This window comes from Anser anser (assembly GCF_964211835.1).
Source record: "Anser anser genome assembly, chromosome: 3".
NCBI classification, from domain to species: domain Eukaryota; kingdom Metazoa; phylum Chordata; class Aves; order Anseriformes; family Anatidae; genus Anser; species Anser anser.
Genome location: NC_139722.1, coordinates 62,665,678 through 62,688,416, shown reverse-complemented (window position 1 = coordinate 62,688,416; position 22,739 = coordinate 62,665,678). Strand labels below are relative to the sequence as shown.

The 22,739-nt window shown below is 37.1% G+C and overlaps 1 protein-coding gene across 2 annotated transcripts in view; it reads left to right on the top strand.

Moving 5' to 3' along the window:
- MAP3K5 (mitogen-activated protein kinase kinase kinase 5) overlaps positions 1–20,960 on the top strand; it is a 101,582-nt gene extending 80,622 nt beyond the window's left edge. The window contains exons 17-31 of one of the 2 annotated variants that reach the window (XM_083828374.1): positions 472–608; positions 1,211–1,316; positions 2,270–2,427; positions 2,905–3,082; positions 4,155–4,175; positions 5,327–5,504; positions 5,602–5,770; positions 7,278–7,376; positions 8,455–8,640; positions 12,175–12,280; positions 14,336–14,579; positions 17,372–17,484; positions 18,292–18,404; positions 19,342–19,418; positions 20,247–20,960. In XM_083828374.1, the coding sequence (XP_083684500.1) occupies positions 472–608; positions 1,211–1,316; positions 2,270–2,427; positions 2,905–3,082; positions 4,155–4,175; positions 5,327–5,504; positions 5,602–5,770; positions 7,278–7,376; positions 8,455–8,640; positions 12,175–12,280; positions 14,336–14,579; positions 17,372–17,484; positions 18,292–18,404; positions 19,342–19,418; positions 20,247–20,307 (1,946 nt within the window). In that variant the 3' untranslated portion in view covers positions 20,308–20,960. The remainder of the gene's footprint in view (positions 1–471; positions 609–1,210; positions 1,317–2,269; positions 2,428–2,904; positions 3,083–4,154; positions 4,176–5,326; positions 5,505–5,601; positions 5,771–7,277; positions 7,377–8,454; positions 8,641–12,174; positions 12,281–14,335; positions 14,580–17,371; positions 17,485–18,291; positions 18,405–19,341; positions 19,419–20,246) is intronic. The other variant, XM_083828375.1, reaches the window with a different exon arrangement.
- Positions 20,961–22,739: the final 1,779 nt, after the last annotated feature.

The following is a 22,739-nucleotide window of genomic DNA, read 5'->3' as shown; positions in this document are numbered from 1 at the left end:
GAATCATGACAGGCAGTTGTTTCTGTTAGAGACCAAAGAAGTTACACCAGCCAGACATAATGAAAATCCCACTTACGGGGGTTTAGCTTCTTGAGCTGCTGTGGATTTGGTTTATGTACAGAAGTGTGCATATGTATACCCACCCTTTTTTACTCTTTCACAACATTCTTCTTGGACAACTTCTCTCCAGACATAACAGAGATGAGCACATTGACTAAAAAGTTTCTTATTTGGTTGCTTGAGAGAATGTATCTGCTGCAGCCAAGGCCAATGGAGATACATAGACTCTTTTTAATTAGTCAGGAATTTGATGATACAAGAAAGTATTTCCAAGCGAGGGCCTTTCATTGTACAAGAGGTACCTATACTTGGTTTGGGATTGTTGGTTGTTGTTACTTTGCTTATCCTTTGGGGGAGAAGGTAGAATTTAATTTGGTTTTACTCTCATTTTTTTCCTCTCCAAAATTATAGGCAGTCTTTCTGCTCTTCTACGATCAAAATGGGGACCATTAAAAAATAATGAGCAGACAATTGGCTTTTACACCAAGCAGATTCTTGAAGGATTAAAATACCTCCATGATAATCAAATAGTGCATCGAGACATAAAGGTGAGAAATTGTGGAGATTAAGCCTGGTGTTATGTAACTGCATAACCCGTTTATTTGTTCTGTAACTTAAACTTTCTTCTGGAAGCTATTCATTGTTTTGACTTTCTGCTATTCTGAAATGTACATTAGATAAGTGAGCCATTGTAACTTGAATTTACACTAACAAAATATTTTTTTAGAAAAAAATTACATATAGCCACATCAGATGTGGTAGTGGATGGATATTTTTTACTTACATTTTCAATGATGTGATCAAGCTTTCATAAAAACATATCAGGAGTGAAGAAGGCTGTGGGTGGGATATGAACAGTTTCTTTTCCAATGAGATTCTAGACTTTAAAAGTTCCTTTTTTTTTAAAGATGTGTTTCTCTGTCTTGGTCTTTAAACTAAAATTCTTGTAGATGGAGAAGTTCACTTTGAGATTAAATTTCTGATAATGGGATTACGTAAGGTGGGAATGCTATTGATTTCTTTTTCTTGTTCATGCTAAAGAGCCTTAGGAAGTAATTCTTACTTACAAAAGGGTGTATTCTAGATACAAGTAATGCAAGTGAGACAAATAGCTGAGAAAAATAATTGCTCTGAATGTTCTGTTCCTTAGGGTGATAATGTGCTTATCAACACGTACAGTGGAGTGTTAAAGATTTCGGACTTTGGAACTTCAAAGAGACTTGCAGGAATCAACCCATGTACTGAAACCTTCACTGGTATGTTCTCAGAGGAGATTCTTTCCTTACTCCAACTTCCAGTATAGGGTCATATTTCATAGCTGCCTAACTTCTATTGACTTCAAATAAATGTAAAAAGTCAATGGAAGAGTGAACACTGCATAGCTTAAGAGCAAGTATACCTAAATCAGCTTAAAGACACAAAGACAATGCTGCTTTGGAAGTTGCATTTGAGAAAAGAAAAAAAAAAGCCCTCCACAGCAGAAGAGCACTGTCTTTCCTATGTCATGTTTGAGTCTGCCTCTTCTATATAAATGGCTTTTTCATTGTGCTGACCTGAAGCTAACTCTTTTTTCTTTCATGACTGGTTTGGGCATCCTGGCATCATCTACAAAACTTGTCATTAACTTAATTCTCATTCTGCTTGATAATTGGATTTGGATGTTAAATCACGAAATCACACAGTGGCACTATATTAAATAATTACTCAAAATGAGAAGTGACCGTTATTTTAATTCCTTTCTCTGTTCAACTTCTGTTCAAATAGAACAGAATGCTTTATCATCATGATTCCCATCAGAAAAGAAGCCTTAATATCATCCACTATTTTAGGTTCAGGTTTAACTTCATTTTCCACTCTGAATGCAATTCAGATTAATCTTCCTTATTTTCATCTTAATCCATATAACACAGTAAATAAAAATTACATCTAATCCAATGGTCATTGAAACCTCTAGTAATTGTCGTGGTCACTGAAGAGATACAAGATCAGTACATGATATCAGATCCTTTTAGCATAAATAACATTTTGAATAGTATTTTGAGATTGTTTAATGCATGAGGAAACTTCTAATTTTTTATTTTGAATAATAGTGTTTTTGTTAACTCTCCTGATATCATTCACTTCCCGCTTATTTTGTTTGTCTTGTTATTTAGCTATCTATTGCATCTTTCATGTGTGCAAATAACAGTGATGGCTGTGTTTTAAACAGGTACCCTTCAGTATATGGCACCGGAAATCATTGACAAAGGGCCCCGTGGCTATGGGAAAGCTGCAGACATCTGGTCTTTGGGATGCACAATCATTGAGATGGCTACAGGGAAACCCCCATTTTATGAACTGGGAGAACCACAAGCAGCTATGTTTAAGGTCAGCCGTCTTCCTTGTACAACTCAGACCGGTACTTGTAAACACAGGAAATCTTATGACTGTTTTGGAAAAGCTAGAATTATAAGGAGAAGATGATAAAGGAAATGCTTCACTAATGAGGATGTTAAGAGGAATGAGCTGATTCAATTGAGTGGGAGTGCTGTGTATATTTGAAGAGAGTAATGGTGCAGTAACAGCTATTCACTAGCATTTTTTCTTCTTTAAAAAAAGGCAAAGAAAAGCAGTTCTGACTTCTCCACTTTGAGAGAGCCTCTCCTTACAATTGTATTTTTTAATTTGATCGAATAATTACACAGTTGGCAATAATTTTGTTCTTTGCATTAATGAACTAGTTATAGAAAGGTAATATCGAAACATGGTAACAATATACTACGTCTGGTATCTAAATGTTTTTTCCTATTTTGCATTTGAGAAAAGAACAGTGCAGAACATTGTTTTTTTTCCCCTTTGTCTCAGGTGGGAATGTTTAAAATACACCCAGAGATTCCTGAATCCATGTCTGCAGAAGCCAAGGCTTTCATATTGCGTTGCTTTGAACCAGATCCTGATAAACGAGCTTTTGCTCATGAACTACTTGTAGATGAATTCTTGAAGGTTTCAAGCAAAAAAAGAAAGTCCCCGTCAAAACTCTCAGGTAACTGTTGCTAAACAACTCACTCTGGAATTTCTCTCTTAAAAATCATCAGTTTCAGGAAACAATATCTTTCAGTCTTTAAGACGAAGACTGTAGATCGCCATCCCAGATGAATGTTCAGTTGTAGTCTTTTGTTCCAGTGGCTTTCTGTAGAAAGACTGGTTGTAGCAGAATTCTGCTAGCAAGTTGTCACTGAGGTGATTATATAAGTATTTATATTAAGGTTTAGAATAGTATAGAATTGTTTCACTTGGAAGGGACCTACAGAGATAGTCCAGCTGTCAGACTTTTTTTGGGCTGATCCAAAGTATATCGTTAAGAGGCATTTGGATGATGCTCTTAAACACAGACAGGCACAGGGCATCGACCACATCTATAGGAAGCCTGTTCCAGTGTCTGACTACCCCCTTGGTAAAGAAATTTTTAATAATGTCTAGTCTGAACCTCCTCTGATGCAGATTTGAGCTGTTGCCATGCATCCTGTTACTAGAAACCAGGAAGAAAAGATTAGCATCTCCTTCTCTACTACCCCCAAAAGTCTTTCTCTGTCTCTTTGTTTTTTTAAAAAGTGTATATGTCTCCATTCAAATAATGTTTGTACGGAGTGCATTTTGTATAAGGTAGTAAAGTGATATTGAGCATTGAAAGCTTTTTACGTGAATGAAATAATGCTTGTCCCATAGCAAACTGCATTATTTCCCCCCACATACACACTCACACGTTCCCTGCAATGTTTTTAAATTATGTAACGTAACTAAAGTTTTGAGAGTATGAATGACATATTTTATGTGCATATATTAAATATATGTTCTGCATAATTTTAGCATGATACCTTCAAGGAGAAAATACTAGGTAAAGGAGATAACATTGAATGATAGCTTTTAGCTTCTATTTTACAGATTCAATTTAATTTTAAATGGCAATAAATCTTATTTAAAATAAGAATTTGCACAGAGGAGAGTCCAGATGGTCCATAAAAATGAGAAGGGAGTTATTCTTTAGATTATGTTTATTTCCTCAGTTAATTTCAGCACAATTAACTTCATTTTTTTTCTTTGCTTGTCTCCCACAGTTCTCTCAGCTAACACAAATGGTGAGTTTTAACATACTTTTCTATAAAAACATAACTGTGTAGATACTGTGGTTATCGCTTACTATGGTATAATTTGCCACACCAAATTCTTGAAAGAGAAGTGTGGGCATAATTATAAAAATAAATGATGTTTCTTAGGAAGCTCTAATTCATTTTACAAATTTTAATGAATAAAAAAAATATATTTGTAATGCTACCTTGGCTTAATTGTCTATACAGGTGGGTAAAACAGGCTTGAAGAGCTGAATTGTTGTTATGGGGCCAATTTAGTGGAATTCTGAACAGGGAACCAAATGGCTGTTGTGTTGTAGTAATAGAGCCAAATTCTGTGGAGAAAGATAACAGATTTTTATTAGGTTAAATTTGTATAATGGTGTGAGGGGGGTGTTGTAGAAGCAGAATTTGTTTGGGACCCCATGTCAAGCCTGACTGACATCCCTTTTCAGGAAATAATCCGGGTAAAATGGGGGTGGAAGGTGGTGGGGAGGGGAGAGGGAAAAAAGTTACCTTCTTGCTTAATAGAAGTACGTTTTGAAATGTGGACGTATGAAAGAGGTATTGATAGTTTCTTGCAACAGTAGTTGTATGTACTCTTGATTAATAAAAAAAAGAAAAGCCCCACCTCTTAACATTCATGTTTATTATGAATCAAAGCCTATCAACTAATTAAATTTAGTTCAAGATAATATATAATCTGATACATAAATAAATGTAACAAGATATTTCTCTATTTTATATTAAAATGCTTTTTATATTGTAATAGATAAATAAATTCTATATATAGACATTTAAAAACTAAATTATTGGAATGTGCATGCATGACTTACCCTATAGAAACATTTTGTTACTGCTCAGAGTGCATACTGATAATGTGTGATGTACATTCACTCCAGTGTTGAAGTTCTGGAAGTAAGCATGCAAAGAGCTCAGGATTTCCAATATCTGAAGAACCTTTTCAATAAAAGCATACCTGAAGGATAACTCAATTCCAGAAGGACAAACGTCAGGAGCTTTTTGTTCATTTTATTTTTAATATTTTATCTGTGTGGGGAAAGATAGTCAGAACTTCTGTTTTGTCTGAATGAATAACCTTTTTGTTTCAGAACTGTGTTGGTGCTATATAATTCTACTTTCTAAATATTCTTAAATAGAGTATCTTCGAAGTATATCCTTACCTGTTCCTGTTCTGGTGGAAGATACAAGTAGCAGCAGTGAATATGGTTCGGTCTCACCTGATACAGAATTAAAAATTGATCCATTCTCTTTCAAAACAAGAGCTAAATCCTGTGGAGAAAAAGATGGGAAGGGAATCCGGTCCCTTTTTCTGAGGTAAAGAGCTATCTGACATTTGTGTCAGTAGATCAGGAACATGTGCATTAGGGTTGTTTTTTAGAAAGTTTCTTTTCACTGAGCGTCTTTCATTCAGCATCCCAGATGAAAATTTTGAGGATCACAGTGCACCTCCTTCACCTGAAGAGAAAGATTCTGGGTTTTTCATGCTGAAGAAAGATAGTGAAAGGAGAGCCACCCTTCACAGGATATTAACTGAGGACCAAGAGAAGGTGGTGAGGAACTTGATGGAAGCTTTGGCTCAGGTAAAGTAATTTCAAAAGGCAACAAAAAAAATAATGTGGAATTTAAAGACTTATCTACGATTACCTGGAAGTTTCAAATTTACACATAGTAAAGCAATCAAAAAATATCACTTGATTAAACTAGAAAATATATGCAATATAAGCTTTCACAGTTTATTATTTTATTGGGGCTAATAAAAATAGGTTCTAAAATTATGTTTATGCTGCATTAGATATGCATTTTATGTTCTTAGTACCAACTATATGAACACCTGGATACTAGTGCTGGCTGGACAATGGCAAACATGATTTCGTGATATTGTTTTGCTAGTGTATCAACTGAGGACTTCAGGTCAACACATGTAGCGTATATCATCCCCAGGAGGTTGAGCTTCTTGTAGAGTTCCATCTTCTGAGTGACTGGTTTGATGCAGAGAGGGTTAGGTCTTTTGGCCTGCTCTGGCCTTAAGTTAGGTTACTGCATAGAAAAGAGTAGTGTGACTGGTAGACCCTTGCCTTCCAGCCAAGAGCCACAGAAGGGGAGAGATAGGACTAGGTAGAAAATAAACTGCCACTCTTCCTCACAGCAGCTGGGAGCCACATATGGAGGGGAGGGAAGATGGAGTAATAGTGGGAGTTACAGCAAAATAATTGCAGAATGACCTTTTGGCGCTCCTTTGTGGGGATGATTCATTATGATGTATCAATTCAGGATGACACTGAATAAATTACAGGTCATCCCCACACTGCTTAATGTTGCAACACTGAAATTGGATGACATGATTTTTTTGTTCTTGTTTGTAACGCGTGTTAGTAGGTAATTGACTCACTTGATTCTCAAGGCTGAGTATTGCTGGTCTGAAACATATTTGTGTGAAATGTGGCAAATCAGCTTCTAAAGATAGTACTGTTTGAGAAACTGATGGAACCAATACAATTCTTATGCATGTACCACAGCTCAAGTAACTGGAAATTGCTGCCATACCAAGTAATAATTAAAAAAAAAAGGCTTCTAATTCTTGGAAAAACACAATTTTCCTGATAACTATAGGAAGTGTTAAAATAGAAGGCAACAAGAGATATGCCAGTGATCAGTGCTTTGCAAGAGTGCTGCTATAACGGACAGTTGTTAGCCACAGTTTTGTTCCTTGTCAGAGTAGAAAACTTGCTCAAACCACTTGAAAGTGGTGGTAACTGCAGCTAAGGGGAAGTTGAGGTGTCCACCTGTTATGCCCTGCTTAAATGCCAGAAAGTACCGATAAATAGAAGCCTGACTTGCTGGTTAGGCCTCATCAGGGTTTGGGCTTTCTTAGCACTGTTCCTGTCATAAGGACTTTTCATAAGAACTATTTCAACAAAGTGGTCGTTGTGGGTGAGGGCTAGGGAGGAGAATGACCCTCCCCAAAATAGACCTCTGTTCCCTATTAGGGAGCCATACTGGTTACCCTGTTCCCAGCGTGCATTTGATGGACTTGGAATCTGTTCTGTGTCCACCTCTCTACCCTAATGGCTGCTTAATTATTTACAGGAAAAGGAGATCAGATACTGTAGGACAGAAGGAGGGATCAACTTCAGTATAGGCTGTAGTCAGGTGAATTCTTCAAATAAAACGGATCAGGATCAGAAGGTAGAATTTTTATCTCAGAGGTGCTTTAGTTGTGAGCTTCCCTCCTCCCCCTCTCACACCCTCCAACAAACAAATGATCTTGGTTTCATCCAGATCAGAATTAATTAACTAGTCAAAAACTGAACATTATTGGCAAACAGAGTTCTTGATGCCTAGCCAGCTGTAACATTATGGCATAAAACTGGCAAATACAAGAGAACCGAACACAGCGTGTCCTTCTGTTACGGAAATTGATATTAGATATCTTTAATCTCTATAAATACTTAACTTCCCTCAGAAAAAAAAAGTATTTTAATATTGCATGTTGAACATTTGGTACGGTTTTCTATCTCTGACTTGATTTTGAAATTTGGAATTAAAATTTATGTTCAGTTGGCATAACTTTAGAGAATAAACAGTCTTTTTCTTCCTAGTTACTCTGATGAAAGCTTTTGAGCTTTTTGCTGCTTTTGTAGCTCGTGCAAAAACACAGGAGCTTTAAAGATAGGCTTGATTATTGGTAATAGAGAAGGATGAGATTTGTAGACCTGCTTTAATAATAGGTGAGTGTGAAAGTTCCATTACAGGAAAATCATGTAGGAAAGAATTAGTCTCTTTCAGAGCCTTCTCCATAACCTTCTCCATAACCTTGACTAATTCCTTCTTTTAAATGTTGCAGTGGGACTTTGCATGTTGTCTTTGAGAGGCACTCTGAAAACAGTCACTTCAAAGTATTTGGTTTTTTTCTTTTGCAATTCAGAGTGGTCTGTAATATCTAGTGCACAGTATATTCATTCATATCTTTTTGCTCCTGTACATTCAGACATATATAGTGTGTATGTATACTTCAGCAACTACTGTAAAATAAAGTCAGCTTTTTTGCTAGTCAAATAATCTGCATTAGCAGGAAGCTCAGTGGTACAGCTGTAGTTACACAGCCACTGTAACCTAGCTTGCAGTTGCGCTTTGCCTTAACCATAGCAGTAGAGTTTCTGAAAACTTGTATTGCCAGCTGACATTATTGTTTAAGGACCACTGGGTGTACATTTCAAAAGATGGCTGTCAAAACTGTTTTGTTTCCTCTCTCTTCCTCTACCAGGGAGCCGAAGAGCCCAAGCTAAAATGGGAACACATTATGACGCTCGTTTCCAGCCTCAGAGAGTTTGTACGGTCCACTGATCGTAAAATCATCGCAACCACTCTTTCAAAACTGAAACTGGAGTTAGACTTTGACAGCCATGGTATCAGTCAAGTGCAACTTGTGTTGTTCGGTTTTCAAGATGCTGTAAGTTGTCATTTTTAGTAAATACTTAATGCAAGAAAACTGCAAAAACCTAGAAACCAGAAGCAAACAAAACTTCATCAACTTTCCTCCAGAGATACTGAAACAATAACATTTGAGAACTTTGAACTTGTAATAACGAAACAACAATAACAAAAAAAACAGCCCACAACCACGGTTTGGTTTGTTTGCCACGTGATCCTTTGGCAGGATGCAAACCCTGAACACGGTTGTTGAGATTTTGTTGATTAAGAATCTTCATTCAGCACTGTTGCATAAACTTTGTAATAATAAAAGCAGGGAAAAAAACCTTTTTTGGAAGTATTTCTGATAACTAAGATAAACACTGATAGTCAGGCTTGCCCTACATAAATGAGATCTCTTGAACTTGACTTCTTTTATGAAACTAATGCATTAAACCACTCCATAGCCTCAAGTAATAGTCTGTCTACATTATAATGTATTATATTCTTATTCTAGAATTTTTGGTTACCAAAATTCTTACAAATTAGCCCTTTTCATTTTAATGTATAATAAGTGGGATAAGAAAGAAGAAAAACAGGATACCTTTGTGTAAGCAATTAATGTAAATTTTGATATCCCACAGTGAGCAGCAACCAAATAGACACAGGAGTACCTTTTAAATAGCTAGTTTACCAAAAGCAAAGGTTCTTTTCTTGAGTTATGTGTTCAAATGTTAGTTCACAAAGAATTATGCTTAATGATTAAGATGAACAATTGACATGGGAGGATGTAGCTGTGCTGGGCATCAATGTGTCCAGAGTGAAGTTCTGTAGTAAAAAAAAAAAAAAAGAGATGACAGCCCAAGTAGGCATTTGAGGTAGATGATTTTTGTCAGCATTTTAACCTTGTGTACTATGAGAAGTAACAGAGCTGTCAGGAAGGATTGCACAGCATTTGATCTGTTTGTTGCATAGACTATACTTGACAAAGAAGTAGACTGCGTAACAAAACAAGCTAATATGTGAAATTAATCTGTAAGAGAGGTTTCCCCAAAGGAGAGATTTCTGAGCGTTCGCTTTGAGTACCCTTCGGCTCTCCATTCTGTTTAGCTTCATATCAGTACTGCTTTGATGGTTGGAAGAAATAAACATGTACAAGGTCAAGAGACCAGCTGCGGGGTGGAAGAGTACAAATATCTGAGTTGGGTTTCTGACAGACATTGCTGTGCATCAGTTGTTTTGTGATAGCTGGTGGAATTCATGCTCTTTTTTGATAAATATTTTACCCTCTTCTGTTAACTTAAAAATAGCAACTTAAAATGATTAAGTTACAAATTTACCTCCCCTTATTAGTATCTTGCCTATTATTTAGCTAAGATTAATTTACAGAAAGGTCAAAGAAAAAATTGCTTTGTATGTGTCCAGCCTTAGTTTTTTTTGACATACATTAGATTTTCATCATAGAATACTGAAATCCAGAGCTGCATTAAGACCTCAGATTATTGCACAGCCTGAGGATATTGCTAAGTCCCCCTTGTTCTTGGGACTTAGACTTTATCACCCTGAGATTATTACCCGGTTAATATTTAGGGTATTCTCATCAGGGCAACCAAGAAAAGGTACTTCCTGCTGTAGTCTGAATAGCTAAATCATGTTATTGTGAATTCTTGACCTTGACAAAATTACATCATGTTTTCATTGTACTTAAATACGCTACAGTGAGCTAAACTTGTTGATGTGTTTGCAGGAGTCAGTATGGGGAGGTGCTAGGTGTTTGCACGCAGGAGTTGTGCTGCCTCAGAGGGCCATGGGCAAGCCTTTGGGGGCTTTAGGGAGCTTCTGTCCTGTCTGTCAGGCACAGGGCAGGCTCCCCGGGGCTGCTGACAGCTCTCCTGCACAGTGTCCAAGTGCCATCTAGTGGCCACGGGGAGCAGAACTGAGGAGGCCTAGGGACTGTGGTGCTTTGCCCCTTAAACCCACAGCCCGTTGCTAGTGAGAAAACTTGTGGGTCAAGGTAAAGACAGGCGTAGGGTAGGAACTGAGGAAGAAAAACTAGTGATGCAAAAGCAATAGCTCGCTACCAGCTGACTGATGCCCAGTCAGTCACTGAGCAATGTCTCCTTTGGAAAAACTACATTAGCTTTCGTTGCTGAGCATGAGACCATATGATAGGGAGTACCCGTATGGCCAGCTGCCTTGCTGTGTCCTCTCCCAGCTACTTGTGCACCCCCGGCCTGCTTGCTGGTGCAGCAGGATGAGAAACGGAGAAGGCCTTGATGCTGTGCAAGCACTGTTCAATAGCAGATAAAACACTGGTGTGTTATCAGCCCTGTTTTGGTCACCAGTCCAAAACATAGCACCCTACAGGCTACTATGAAGAAAATTAACTCCATCCCAGCCAACCTGGTACAGCTACCTACATAAATCTCTGTTTACTGAACACTGTTTCTTTAGGGCAGCGATAATATCATTAATAACATTTATTGCCTTCAGCAGACATGCAAGTTATCATATGTGCTACTTCAGTTTTCTTACAGAGAGGTTTTAACAACATGAAAGAAATAAATTAACTATTTTTTTCAGGAAGTCTTAAGAATGATCCATCTTCTTGATGCTTTTTTTTAAACAAGCTGTAGTTGCTACTGTTTTTTCAATAAGACTTTGAATAGCTTCGTTGTTTTCTAAATCCAATTAGATTTGTCTCTTCCTGCAACTTCTGGAGTTCTAATCCTACTGATTCGGTTGCTTTTGACTGCTTCCATACCTGAAAAACAGCATTAAGCTGTTATGTGTTATTGCTGGATGCTGTGACTAGGTATTTCATGTTAGCGCTGTCACCCCACCTGCTTCTTCCCTGTCATTTGGGAGCTGGAAAATATCTGGAGTACCCATACTCCATGTCTAACATGGAGTATCCACAGGGATACCCAGAAATATGGCTGAACGTGGTTTGAAAGCAGGTCTGTAGGGGATTAGGAGCAACCCAGTGTAGATAACTATCTCATCGGATAAAGTTAAAAATAGAAGGAAAGAGGTAATGGCACAACATGCAAATGAAATCCCCTGGTTACCTAAATTATTTTCTGAATCAAGGGGGAGAAGCATTACATTAGGTCTTTGGTATTTCCTACAATTATACTTTAAAATAGTGAAGTATTGCTCAGAACAAGCAGTGAAAACCATAATGAAAAAGTAACAAGGTTAATTAGCTTAAGTTATGAGACTTTTATAATATGGTCCTTGGTATTTGTCATGGACTTGCATTTTTTTCTAGTTTCAGTCCATGACTGTGAAGGTTAAATAAACTTTGGTATTAGTCATCAAAAATCACCTAACAGAGGAACTGGTACTTTACTTAGAAAAAAAAAAAAGACACAAAATGTTTTCTGACATACAGCATTGCCGACATCCACTATTTTATGAACATTTTCTGCATTTAATGTAAACATGAAATAGTTTAAATCACCTGTTTGATAAAACATCTTTAAGTTCAAACATTTTACACACTTGCAATGCAAATTATAGTTTCAGATTGTTGAGGATATAATCTCTGAATTGAATTCTCTGTTGCTAGGTCAATAAAGTTCTCCGAAATCATAACATCAAGCCACATTGGATGTTTGCATTGGACAGCATAATTAGAAAAGCCGTGCAGACAGCTATTACTATTCTGGTCCCAGGTGAGTTGTTTCTTACTACTCGGCAAATATGAATTATGAATTACCTGATCTCCTTAAATGTGCTTTAAAGCTGCAATTATGATGCTTCACTTAAGAATTTGAAACCAGCAGTGACTTTTTCCTGTTCACCGTCTGTTTTGCAACTTAAACACTGATAAGTGTGTTGTCCAAGTTATTTTGGAAAGTTATCCTTTCCAAGATGTGTTCTCTAAACAATTCTGCAACTCAGTGAGCAGCAGCAGACAAAGGTACTCTGGGGCCTTATTTTTTTAGGTGCACAGTAGCACAGTACTGCCTCTTGAAATCCAAAGGATGGACAACTTGCCCAGCACATACCAGTTTTCAGAAGGTGTTTTACAAAGTGCAGTTTAAGGGCATGCTATTTTAAGTACTCAAAAATCTCTCTGGCTCCTCATCAGAAGTTGTCTAAAGAAAATAATAGATCAAGACCTGTAGTATAAATATTGTATTTTGAATTTTGTCAAAGTAGAATGCGTAGATTAGCTGAGAGGAGAATTCCGTATAGAAGAAATGTAAACCATTGTTATTGTTACCTATTTGCAGAGTTCATTTCTCTGCTCTTCTACCATACTTCTGACTGCTTCCCCTTGCTTGTCTGATCTTTTTTTTCTGTGGTTTTTCTTCTATGAATGATGTGAAGATTTATCTCTGGGTTTTAAGACTTCTAAAAATTGTGGGATACTTCTGGAGCAGTAAGAAACAGATGTTCTATAGTTACACTTACTGGTGCTTGCTCTACCATGGCAAAATGAACTTCAGTTCCTAGTAGTGTGATGTAAAATTTTAAAACAAATCTAGGTGTATTTGCCTAGCATAAAAATAATACTTGTGGAACAGCTATATAATAAATCTGCTTTGTTTTACAAAGAGATGACTTGAATCAAGGCATGAACACCCCTTTTGAAAAGAAGAGATATTTGCTTGTTAGTTCTTGAGCAGAAAGGACAAAAACCTATGAAACAAGTGTGATTTTTTTTTAAAGTATGTTTTGATGACTTTTTAAAGTATGTTTTGAACTTAAGGGAGTGTTTTAAGGAGCCACAACTGAAGGAAGGAAGGATGATTTATATTAAGGGGTTAGAATTAACAAACAGATGTTGTTGCGATAATAAATTTTGTAGGAATATTAGAGTAGGAATATAAGATCTTGTGTATACATCTTCCATACCTGGTAAGCTCTGGTAGGTAGTTTTAATAAGGAATAACAGAAAACAGAGTATATGTGTAGCTTTGTGTCCGTGGTTTTGTGGATGTACATCACTACAAAGTAGGTGGTGTTCACGCTGATAATTAGGAGGGGAAGTGTGCCACTTTCATTGTTGGGAAATAGGTCTGTTTATTTCCTCTCTGATTATTTGGATACAATTTTTTTGTAAGCTTGATATTCTTCTAATGAGAGGATACTAAGTATGCCAGAACAGCAACAACAGGAATAGCTGGACATAATAAATAATGATTATTTACTTAACAAAACAACTAAGGTCAGACACATGAGAAATTGCACACCGCTGAGAACAGAATAGAACAAGAGTACTTGTGGTGCTGCATGGAGTACTTCAGCTTAGTACCAGAAAATAGATTTGAGGATTACCTTGGAAAAATTTCTAAAGCTTTCGAACTCGTGATCAGCTGCAGTTATCATTTGAAAGACATACAGCTGTTCTTCTTGATAGCTATAGCATAAATCTAATGCAGTAATGTGGCATAAATACATATTATTAACAGAAGTATTAGTATGGTAGTTCTGTCCTCAACTACTGTATGTAGTAGCAGTCATTCACCAAAAATAAGAGAACAGCAGTAAACTTCTCATGCAATTCAGCAAGTCCCCAATCAATCCTTCCACTAGACAACAGATAGTATTCATACTGCAAGTTCTGATCAAATGCAGTATTCTTTGCTCTGTGTGACCTTACATTGGGTGAATAATAATATTTGATAATTTTGGGATGATCCCTAGATAGTCACTTAGGCATGCTCTTGTTTTAATGTTTATCTTTCATGTTTTTTCCTTAATTTTAATGTTTCTAACAGAATTGAGGCCACATTTTAGTCTTGCATCTGAAAGTGATGCAGCAGATCAAGATGATATAGAAGTTGAAGAAGATCAAGATGACCAGCCTCAGAATCAAACTATCCAACAGCCTTGCATTGTCATGGAAGATGCAATAGCTACCTCAGGTGTGAGCACACTCAGCTCTACGGTATCCCATGACTCCCAGGCTGCTCAAAGGACGCTGAGTGTCCAGCTGGGCAGGCTAAAATTAGAGACTAACAGGTAAGTCTGGACATCAGGAGACACTAACCTACTTGAGACTGTATTTCGTTTTGCTTTTGAAATACATATGCTAGAATAGTAGCAACGGTATCAAAATTCCATAGTACTGCAACTCATTCCTTTAAATGATTGCCATTGCACATGACCACTCACAACTACGCATTAATTTTATTCATTTCAGAATGATAATGATGGAAGTTGAAGTCAGTCTTGATTTCAGGTGCCCTTTCAAGGGAGGTCTGGAAAAGCTGAGCTTGCTGCCAAGTTTCTGCTTTTTCTCTCCTTTATATGCTGTATATGGCTGATGAATGGTGTTATGTTTTGTTTCCATTATGACAGAACTCACTGTTCTTTTCTGTAGTTATTCTTGGAGAACAAACACAAGCTAGTCAACAGCCGCACATGAACTGAACAAGGAAACTTTCAGAGTGGTTTTGTGTGCAGAATTCACTGCAGCAGGATCGGTGTTTACAAGCAGGCATTTCATTTTTCTGTAAAAACCAAACACCAATCTGTTCATCAAAGAAAAATCGAAAAATGTGTGTTTTAAAATAAGTGATCCAGAAACTGGATTTTTCAGAAATATAAATTTTCTACTTTCACATAGGATGGATTTTTATTTTCTTAAATAAAAATAGACTGATACGATTCCCATTATTTTATCCAAATTATAATTGTATAAATAATTATTTTTTCATTAAAGTATACTAGATAGTCTGTTTAGAGCAAATATTTAAGCCTTTGCAGCACCTGACTTAGGACGCTGCATTTCTCACTGACCTCAGTAAATTTTGAATATGACCTTGATAGGAGAACATATCTTCAATAACAGAGTTGTTACGCTGCCAGCTCATTCTGCGTACTTATTGACCCAATTTGAATTGAAATGTTAAATTGCACTTTACTTTTAAATGTGTCCAGGAACTTTGCCATAGAGTACTACATTATATAGTACTATTTTTAATAGAGTATGAGTATTTTTGAATTCTCACGTTACAATTCATTTTTTTAGTTTTTGATGACCACAGAAATAGTTTACCTTACTGATATACTTAAAACCAACATCAAAAAAATTGCTTGGATTGCTTCACTTTCCCCAGCATAAACTTGGGAAGTAATAGCATCAGAAGTGATCAATTGGTAGAGGTATTATTTTCTAGCACCTTGCTTTTGTAAATTTCCTAAATGCAAAGCCTTTGACCAAATAATCACATCCTGTCATTCACAGAGAAATCTTGAGGTAAATAATATGGGCAGTTGTTTAGTTTAAGTATTAATTAAAGCTTTATTGGCAGAAGCAGCAAGTAGTTACCAAGAGAAAATGGTTGATTATTTTTATTGGCCCCATAGGCCTTTTTCAGCCAGAATGGGTAGAGGAGGAATAAATTAACTGAAAGTTGGCTGCACTCCTCTCTGTAGAATATTAAACTGCTTTGAGACTAACCAAGCTGTGGGTGTGCGTAGAGACACAGAGCAGGACTGTTCACATGCAGGGTAGACTTCTCAACAATTGTTAGCTCAGGCGTGGAAGCACTCAAATGCAATGATGCTGCTGGTAGGCCTCTGTGCCCTTCCATATCCTTAAAAGTACTGATAAATGCTTTTACAAAGTGATTATATCAGAAACGGTTTCTCTGCAAAGCCAGGGTACTTCTGTAGCCCATTCTCCAGCTGAATTCCAAAACGTCCCTATCTTTCAGTGTCCTAGAAGAAGATGCATTGCTTAACTGACTTAAAAGAAAATGGTGCCGAAACAAAGAAAGTACTAAACTGGAACAGTTAATGCATAGTTCTCAGGCTGACAGACTTAAAGGAAGGGATGAAGTTGTGATTCTTTCAAGGCAGAACTGTCTAAGACTGGAAAGTCAGTGATAGGTTTATGAGCTATAACATGCACGCATGTTATCAAGGTCTAATTTCTTTAATCAAGTTCCTAAGCACATCTTGTTCACAATTCCTCCTTTATACTACAAAACTCTTCTAAAATAAAAAATTACTGCAGTCAGTTTTGCATGCAAATTTTCTGTTGTATTCTGATTGTTTTCCTTTGATAACTTGGTGTTGGCCACTGAATCTCGTTTTTTTTCTCTGGGTTTGTGTTATGAGGGAAGTCAAACTTGGGTTCCAATTTGTTTCTGCTTTCTCAAAAGTAATTGCTTAGGAGAGGACAAAATGTATTTTCCCTCATCTTTTCTTATTCTTCATATAGCATAGGAGGGTAGTAGGTACAAGCCCTCTAGTACATGAGGAAGGGACAATCCTTGTGTGGATTACAATGTATCTTCCCCATTTAAGAAATGGAACCATAAGTTTTTGCCACACTTTCATCGTAGCTCCATCCTTGCCATACTTTTTAAAATCTCTGCAGGAGAGATGCGAGCTGGCCTTTTGCCTTCCATGGGATGATGTGACAAGGTATAGCCCTTGGCTCATGAAACACTTTGATAATTGAGAAGAACAAACATACAGTTTTGTTTAAAGCTGACTGCTAGCTGTAGAAATTTTACTGAATTTTTCTATCATACCACCTGTTCAGTGGGTGTATGTGTATATGGAGACGAGGTACTTATTTTTTGTTGTTTGAAGAGCTCTAGTTTTAGAAACCAGACCAGTGGATGTTTATAACTGCATGTACGTTATAATAAATCTATAGAGACAGGATTTTTCTGTGAAGAAATGAAGAATTCTGTCCTTGTCTCTGTCAAGAAGGTTTCCAGTTTTAGTAAGAGCGTTGCTTTCCTGAAAAAAATGAGACTAAAGAAAACATGTGCTTTCTTCCCATTGCTTCACAGGTTATTGGAGGAATTGGTTCAAAAGGAGAGAGAATTTCAAGTCCTTCTACATCAAGCTATAGAAGAAAAAGATCAAGAAATCAAAAACCTGCGGCTTAGGTCACAGCCAATAGGTAAGTGAGAAGAGGTTTCAAAGAAAAATTTCACACTAACAGCAGATGAAGACAGTGACAGCTAAATTCCTGTTATTTTTATTGAGCCAGTCCCAGCAAAGGTATTTTATTACACTACTTTTGGTAGGATTTTCTTTGAAATAAGAGTGCATTCTGAAGGAACAAATTACTGCATTTTATTCACAATAAAAAGAATGGTGTAATTTAAATATTTTTGATTGTGATTGTTACATTAAAAGTCCATGAGGATAGAATTGGTGAGATATAAGTACAACATAAAGCTTACTGAGGTTGATCTGTATCTGCCTTGAAGAAGGTGGAAGTGCTAATGCAGTCTGATGTTTCAGTGTAATGTGCTTCAACGAAGTGTCACTTTCCAAAATCAGCTGATCCTGTCCAAGGCATTGCCTACACACCAGCTGTTTGAGTTACACTGAATTGTTTCGTTAAATATGTAAGAGCCTCAGTGTAGACAATTATAATGATACTGATTTTGCTAGTAGTCATTCGCTGAAGAGGACAGAAAATGCACCTGTATCAGATATACACACTAGTTTAACTGCCTTCACGTTGAAGCCCAAGATTACTTCTGAGTAAAATAAGTAACCATAACCAAGTAGAGTAATTGTGTAACTGTCTGTGATCTGTAATTGGGTGTGGGCTACAGGAGCAGACATCTATGGGGATACTGGTATTCTAAGCTTGGAGGGAAAGGTCACTGAAGACAGTGCTTAAGCATTTAAACAAACAAAAAAAGGAGGTTGCTTTGTCAAGACATTGTCTTTTCTCAAAAAACGCTTGTTCTAGATATTCCTGGATTGTCTGTCTGTCATCGTCATTCCACTGGCACAGGGACCGAAGACCCTGATCTCATAAACTGGTTGAGTGTTCAAGGAGCTGATGAGGCCACAATAAACAAGGTAAGAATGGTCCTTCCTTCCTTCCTGTTTGCCTTGTCACACAGATGTCACAAATCATTAAAATGGTAAAAAAAAAAAAAAGTACTGTTTTTGTGACTGAGTGCAAGAAGATCACAAATCATTTTAATTACTTAGCAAATTTTGAGAGATGAGCCTCTTTTCAGAGGAGAAGAATAAGGCATGAACATGAAGGCCTTTGTTAAATATAAAGTGTGTCCGTAATGTCTATAACTGACTACAAATAAAAGAATAAATTATCCTGCTAAAGAGACAGTATTACTTTGGTTCATAATTTTTCAGTCTTCACATGTCGTGGCAGTTCCTACTGATTATACCCTGGGTACAGGGTACACGTTCACCCTTAGGCAACTGCGTTAAGCGAAATCTCCTGAAGTAGATAGGTCTGTTCTGCAGCAAATGATATATAATTTTAGAGGTGTTGAGCATCTCAGAATTTCAGCTGACTTAAGAAATCCTGCATGTAATTATCACTGATGTAGATCAGTTCAAAGGTATCTGGAAATTAAAATGCACCAAATTCAGATGATGCTTTTGAAAAGGTACATCTTACCACACCACATTTCACCTGTAAGGAAATTAAACAAACAGTTGTTATGCTCAAACGTGCATTCATTGAATTCTGATTCTGGAATACCAGTGATGACAATAGAAATGCCAGTTGACAAAAGTTTTGAGTAGCTGTGAAAGCATTACACATTTAGAGTAATGCATGGTGTGTCAGTGTGGAGTACGCTGCATAAAAATTAAGTAGTTTCACTGTGTTTCTAGAAACAATATGGATTAATCTGTTAGAGGTACCACATTTTGGCCCGATTTTAGATTTCTTCCAGACCCCTATTTCTAAGGGACAGATAGTATATAAAACTTAGATGGTTTAGTTTTCTAACAAAATGTTCATTTAAACTTGTTTTTGTAGTTCTTGGCTGAAGACTATACATTAATGGATGTTCTCTGCTATGTTACACGAGATGATCTGAAATGTTTGAGACTGAGGTAACGTTTCACACTTGAGTGAACTGCGCTGAGCTGGAGTGTGCTTTGTTACAAAAGAAAAGAACTGATGCTAAACCCCTATTGGGTTGTTCAGCATAAATTTAAAATAAGTAACACCTTACAATATTTCTTGTATCCCGATGCATTTCTGATAAACAACTGATAGTGCTTACATTTTAGAAATAAGCTTTTATATTAAAGGCAAGCAAAGGAAATTTTTTAAATTAAAGCTTTTGCCTTGCACCTGGACATGCTAGAAGTCCCACTAAAGCCTTACTTTTAAAAGGTTGAGATAGCAAATTTTGCTGTAATTTATCACAAAACTGCAGAAATTTTCATGGACTACAACTAACACTAGATTTCGGCTAGTCATACCAGGTGTGTATGTCACTGCAGGACCAGTTTAAGTAGAAATGATATCATATATCAAACACTGAGTGTTCCCAGGCAGTTTTAAAATAATTTTTTAAAAAAATGAAAAATTGGTAGGTGGTGAGATTTTTTTTGTAACTGACGCTTCCATAATGTTGGAAGTCTGCTGTGGGTTATGCAGGTCCTTTGGATGACAAGTCTGAATTCCAGAAAGCAGGCATCTGAAAAGTCAAAAGATTACCCTGTACTGTAATCAGAAAAGGACTCTGTTCTCTCTTCGAGTGTGTGTTGAATTTCACCTTTGATCAGCTTCCGTACTGAGTAGTAGAAGCAGAATTTCATTTGTTTGAAACTAGAACAAGAAAATCAGAATGCACCTGAATTGGAATGGAATGCTTTGGGGCTGGAGAGTATTCTTTTACCTGAGCATCTTTATGATTTTTTTTTTCTTTACAGAGGAGGAATGCTATGCACCCTCTGGAAGGCCATTACTGACTTTCGAGAGAAACACACCTGACACTGAAATCTATCTTCGCTTCTCTGCAGAGAGGAAAAGGTTTCTTTTCAGCACAGAGCAGGTGTGCTGTCAGAAGGACTGTTGCACTTTAATCCAGTATTTGTTTACCAATGTTAAAAACACTGCAGCTTCCTGACTGCTTTTACGCCTATAATCCATAAGGAATCTGTAAACAACCTGCAACATTATTTTACTTTAACTGTTTATACATGCAAGTTTTTTGAAAATTAAGGAAAAACAAAAATTAACTCACGAAATATTGTACTTAACGTAACCAGATGTTAATTTCACGAAAAACTGATGTAAGATTTCATGTGACTGTGCATCACTGGAACAAAACCAAAATGTGACAACTTCTCAAGTTTTTTTCTTTGTAATGCATCTCAGTAATCTGTAGTAGAAATTCACAATTTCAATCATAATTAGATATTTTTCTTTTAGTGTGCAAGACCTAAAAGTAATTGTTTTTACCTATTGCCCTACATAGTTTAATATTGTTTATTTTTGGTAACTTAAGTTCTATGGTGCATTTGTTTTAGTTGTTTATGTACTACTGAACTGTACCAGTTGCATACACCTCAACCATAGTAATGTTAGCTTGTTCTAAAGCTATCTGACATACACAGTTGAAAATAAAAGAACCTACGAGTTGCTTTTTGCTATATTTTTGAACTTTTAAAATAAAGGTGTAGAACTGGAAAATGTTGGAATAAAAAAAAAAGAAAAAAGCACACTGAGTATCAAGGGAACGTTTCTGACACGTTAGTTACTGTGATTTGACTTTGATAATCATAGTATTGAATGTTTTCTCAATACTGCAATTAGATTGAACAGGAAACCTGACACTTCCCAGCAAAACATAGTTCCCTGGGTGCTCAATTTATTAAATAACCATCCACCTTGAGTGCATGGAATAGTCATTTTGTTTTCTTCTACTGTGTGGTTTTCTTCTTTGTGACTTGCCTTTTCTCACGCATCATGAAAAGGGATTGCGGATATTCCATATCCATCAACGCTGATCATCACGCTGGCATTCCAGCACTGGGTAACATCAGATACTTCTGGGGCAGTTGTAAATCGGACTTTTCTGGACAGAAACCGCTTCTTTCCTCATAAGCCTTGGGAACTGGTGAACAGCTTAGGCTCTGAATGTTTCATGTCTAACAAGTATTTTAAAAGAAAGTTGAGTATTTTTTCTAAACATAAACATGCTGTCCTGACATATATGTAGTTAATTTTCCTAGGGTCAATTGTTTTCTGAAAAACAATTATGTATATAATAAATAAATACACTAGGAAAAGTAACTAGGGGAAAAAACACCTTCAACAAAGAAAATATTTTTTTTTCCTAATTCTGACGATCATTCTACTGATTCAACTCATTTCAAAACCGTGACACTTTCAGGAGAAACACAGCTAATGTTTAACAACATAACTAAAAATATTGTATGCACGGGAAAGGAACCCTAGGCAAATTAACTCTATTTTGATTTAGTAGTGTCAAATACGATCCTGCATCAGCCCATGACTGTTGCAGCTTGAAAACCTCTGATTTTATGCAGCATAAATAGCATAAGCATTACTTTATTTGTGTTCAGGGTTTGAAAGCATGTAGCCTGTTCTCTATTATCCATGACTCAGGATGCTCAGCAATGCCAGCTATGTATAAGAGAAGGGAGTGTGATCATTTTAATGTCTCCACGAGACCTAGCCTGGCACCAGCTGGGAATAAATTCCTGTGGTTTGCTGCTGGCCTCACCAGACCTGCAGAGCTGCTTGGCTGATGATCAGTTTCGTATTCTTTACTGTAAGGCTGTATTGAGTCTGATGCATGGCTATACTGAGCCACCCTACTTTCATCCTGCTTGAGGGACTGTGCTTCCCTGAACAGTGTAGCTTATCCATCTGTGTACTAGAGTTATGCACAGTCAGGAAAGCATATGTAATATCCCCACCATGTGCTTCAGGCCACTTCATGTGCATTGTTCCAGACACTGGGTAGTTTTGGTATTCTTGGACAGAACATGCAACCACTTCGGGACGAGGTGTATCAGACAGGTCAGCCTGGGAGCCCTGAGTATGCTAGCACATTCCTACTGACCACAAGTGAGCGATGTGAGGGTATGTTCTGAGGACATGGTATGTGCAGAAGGGAACCTTTTGATTATGGGACGCACTGCTCCCTTTGAGCTTAGTAGCCTCTTGGTCCTTTGCTACTAGTTTGGGAGTTTCTTGTAGCTTTCAGCATCAAGCCCAGCCGGTGCTTATATTGCAGCACCATCCCCCTGCCTACAACTGGCAGGGCATGTTTATCACCAAGCCCCAACTCCTGTTTCAGAGCACCAGTGACTCCTGGTGCAGCAGAGCACCTGCCCTTCCTGCCCATGTAAGAGACCTCGTGCCCCGAACTCAGCTCTCTAAGGGAGGAGGAC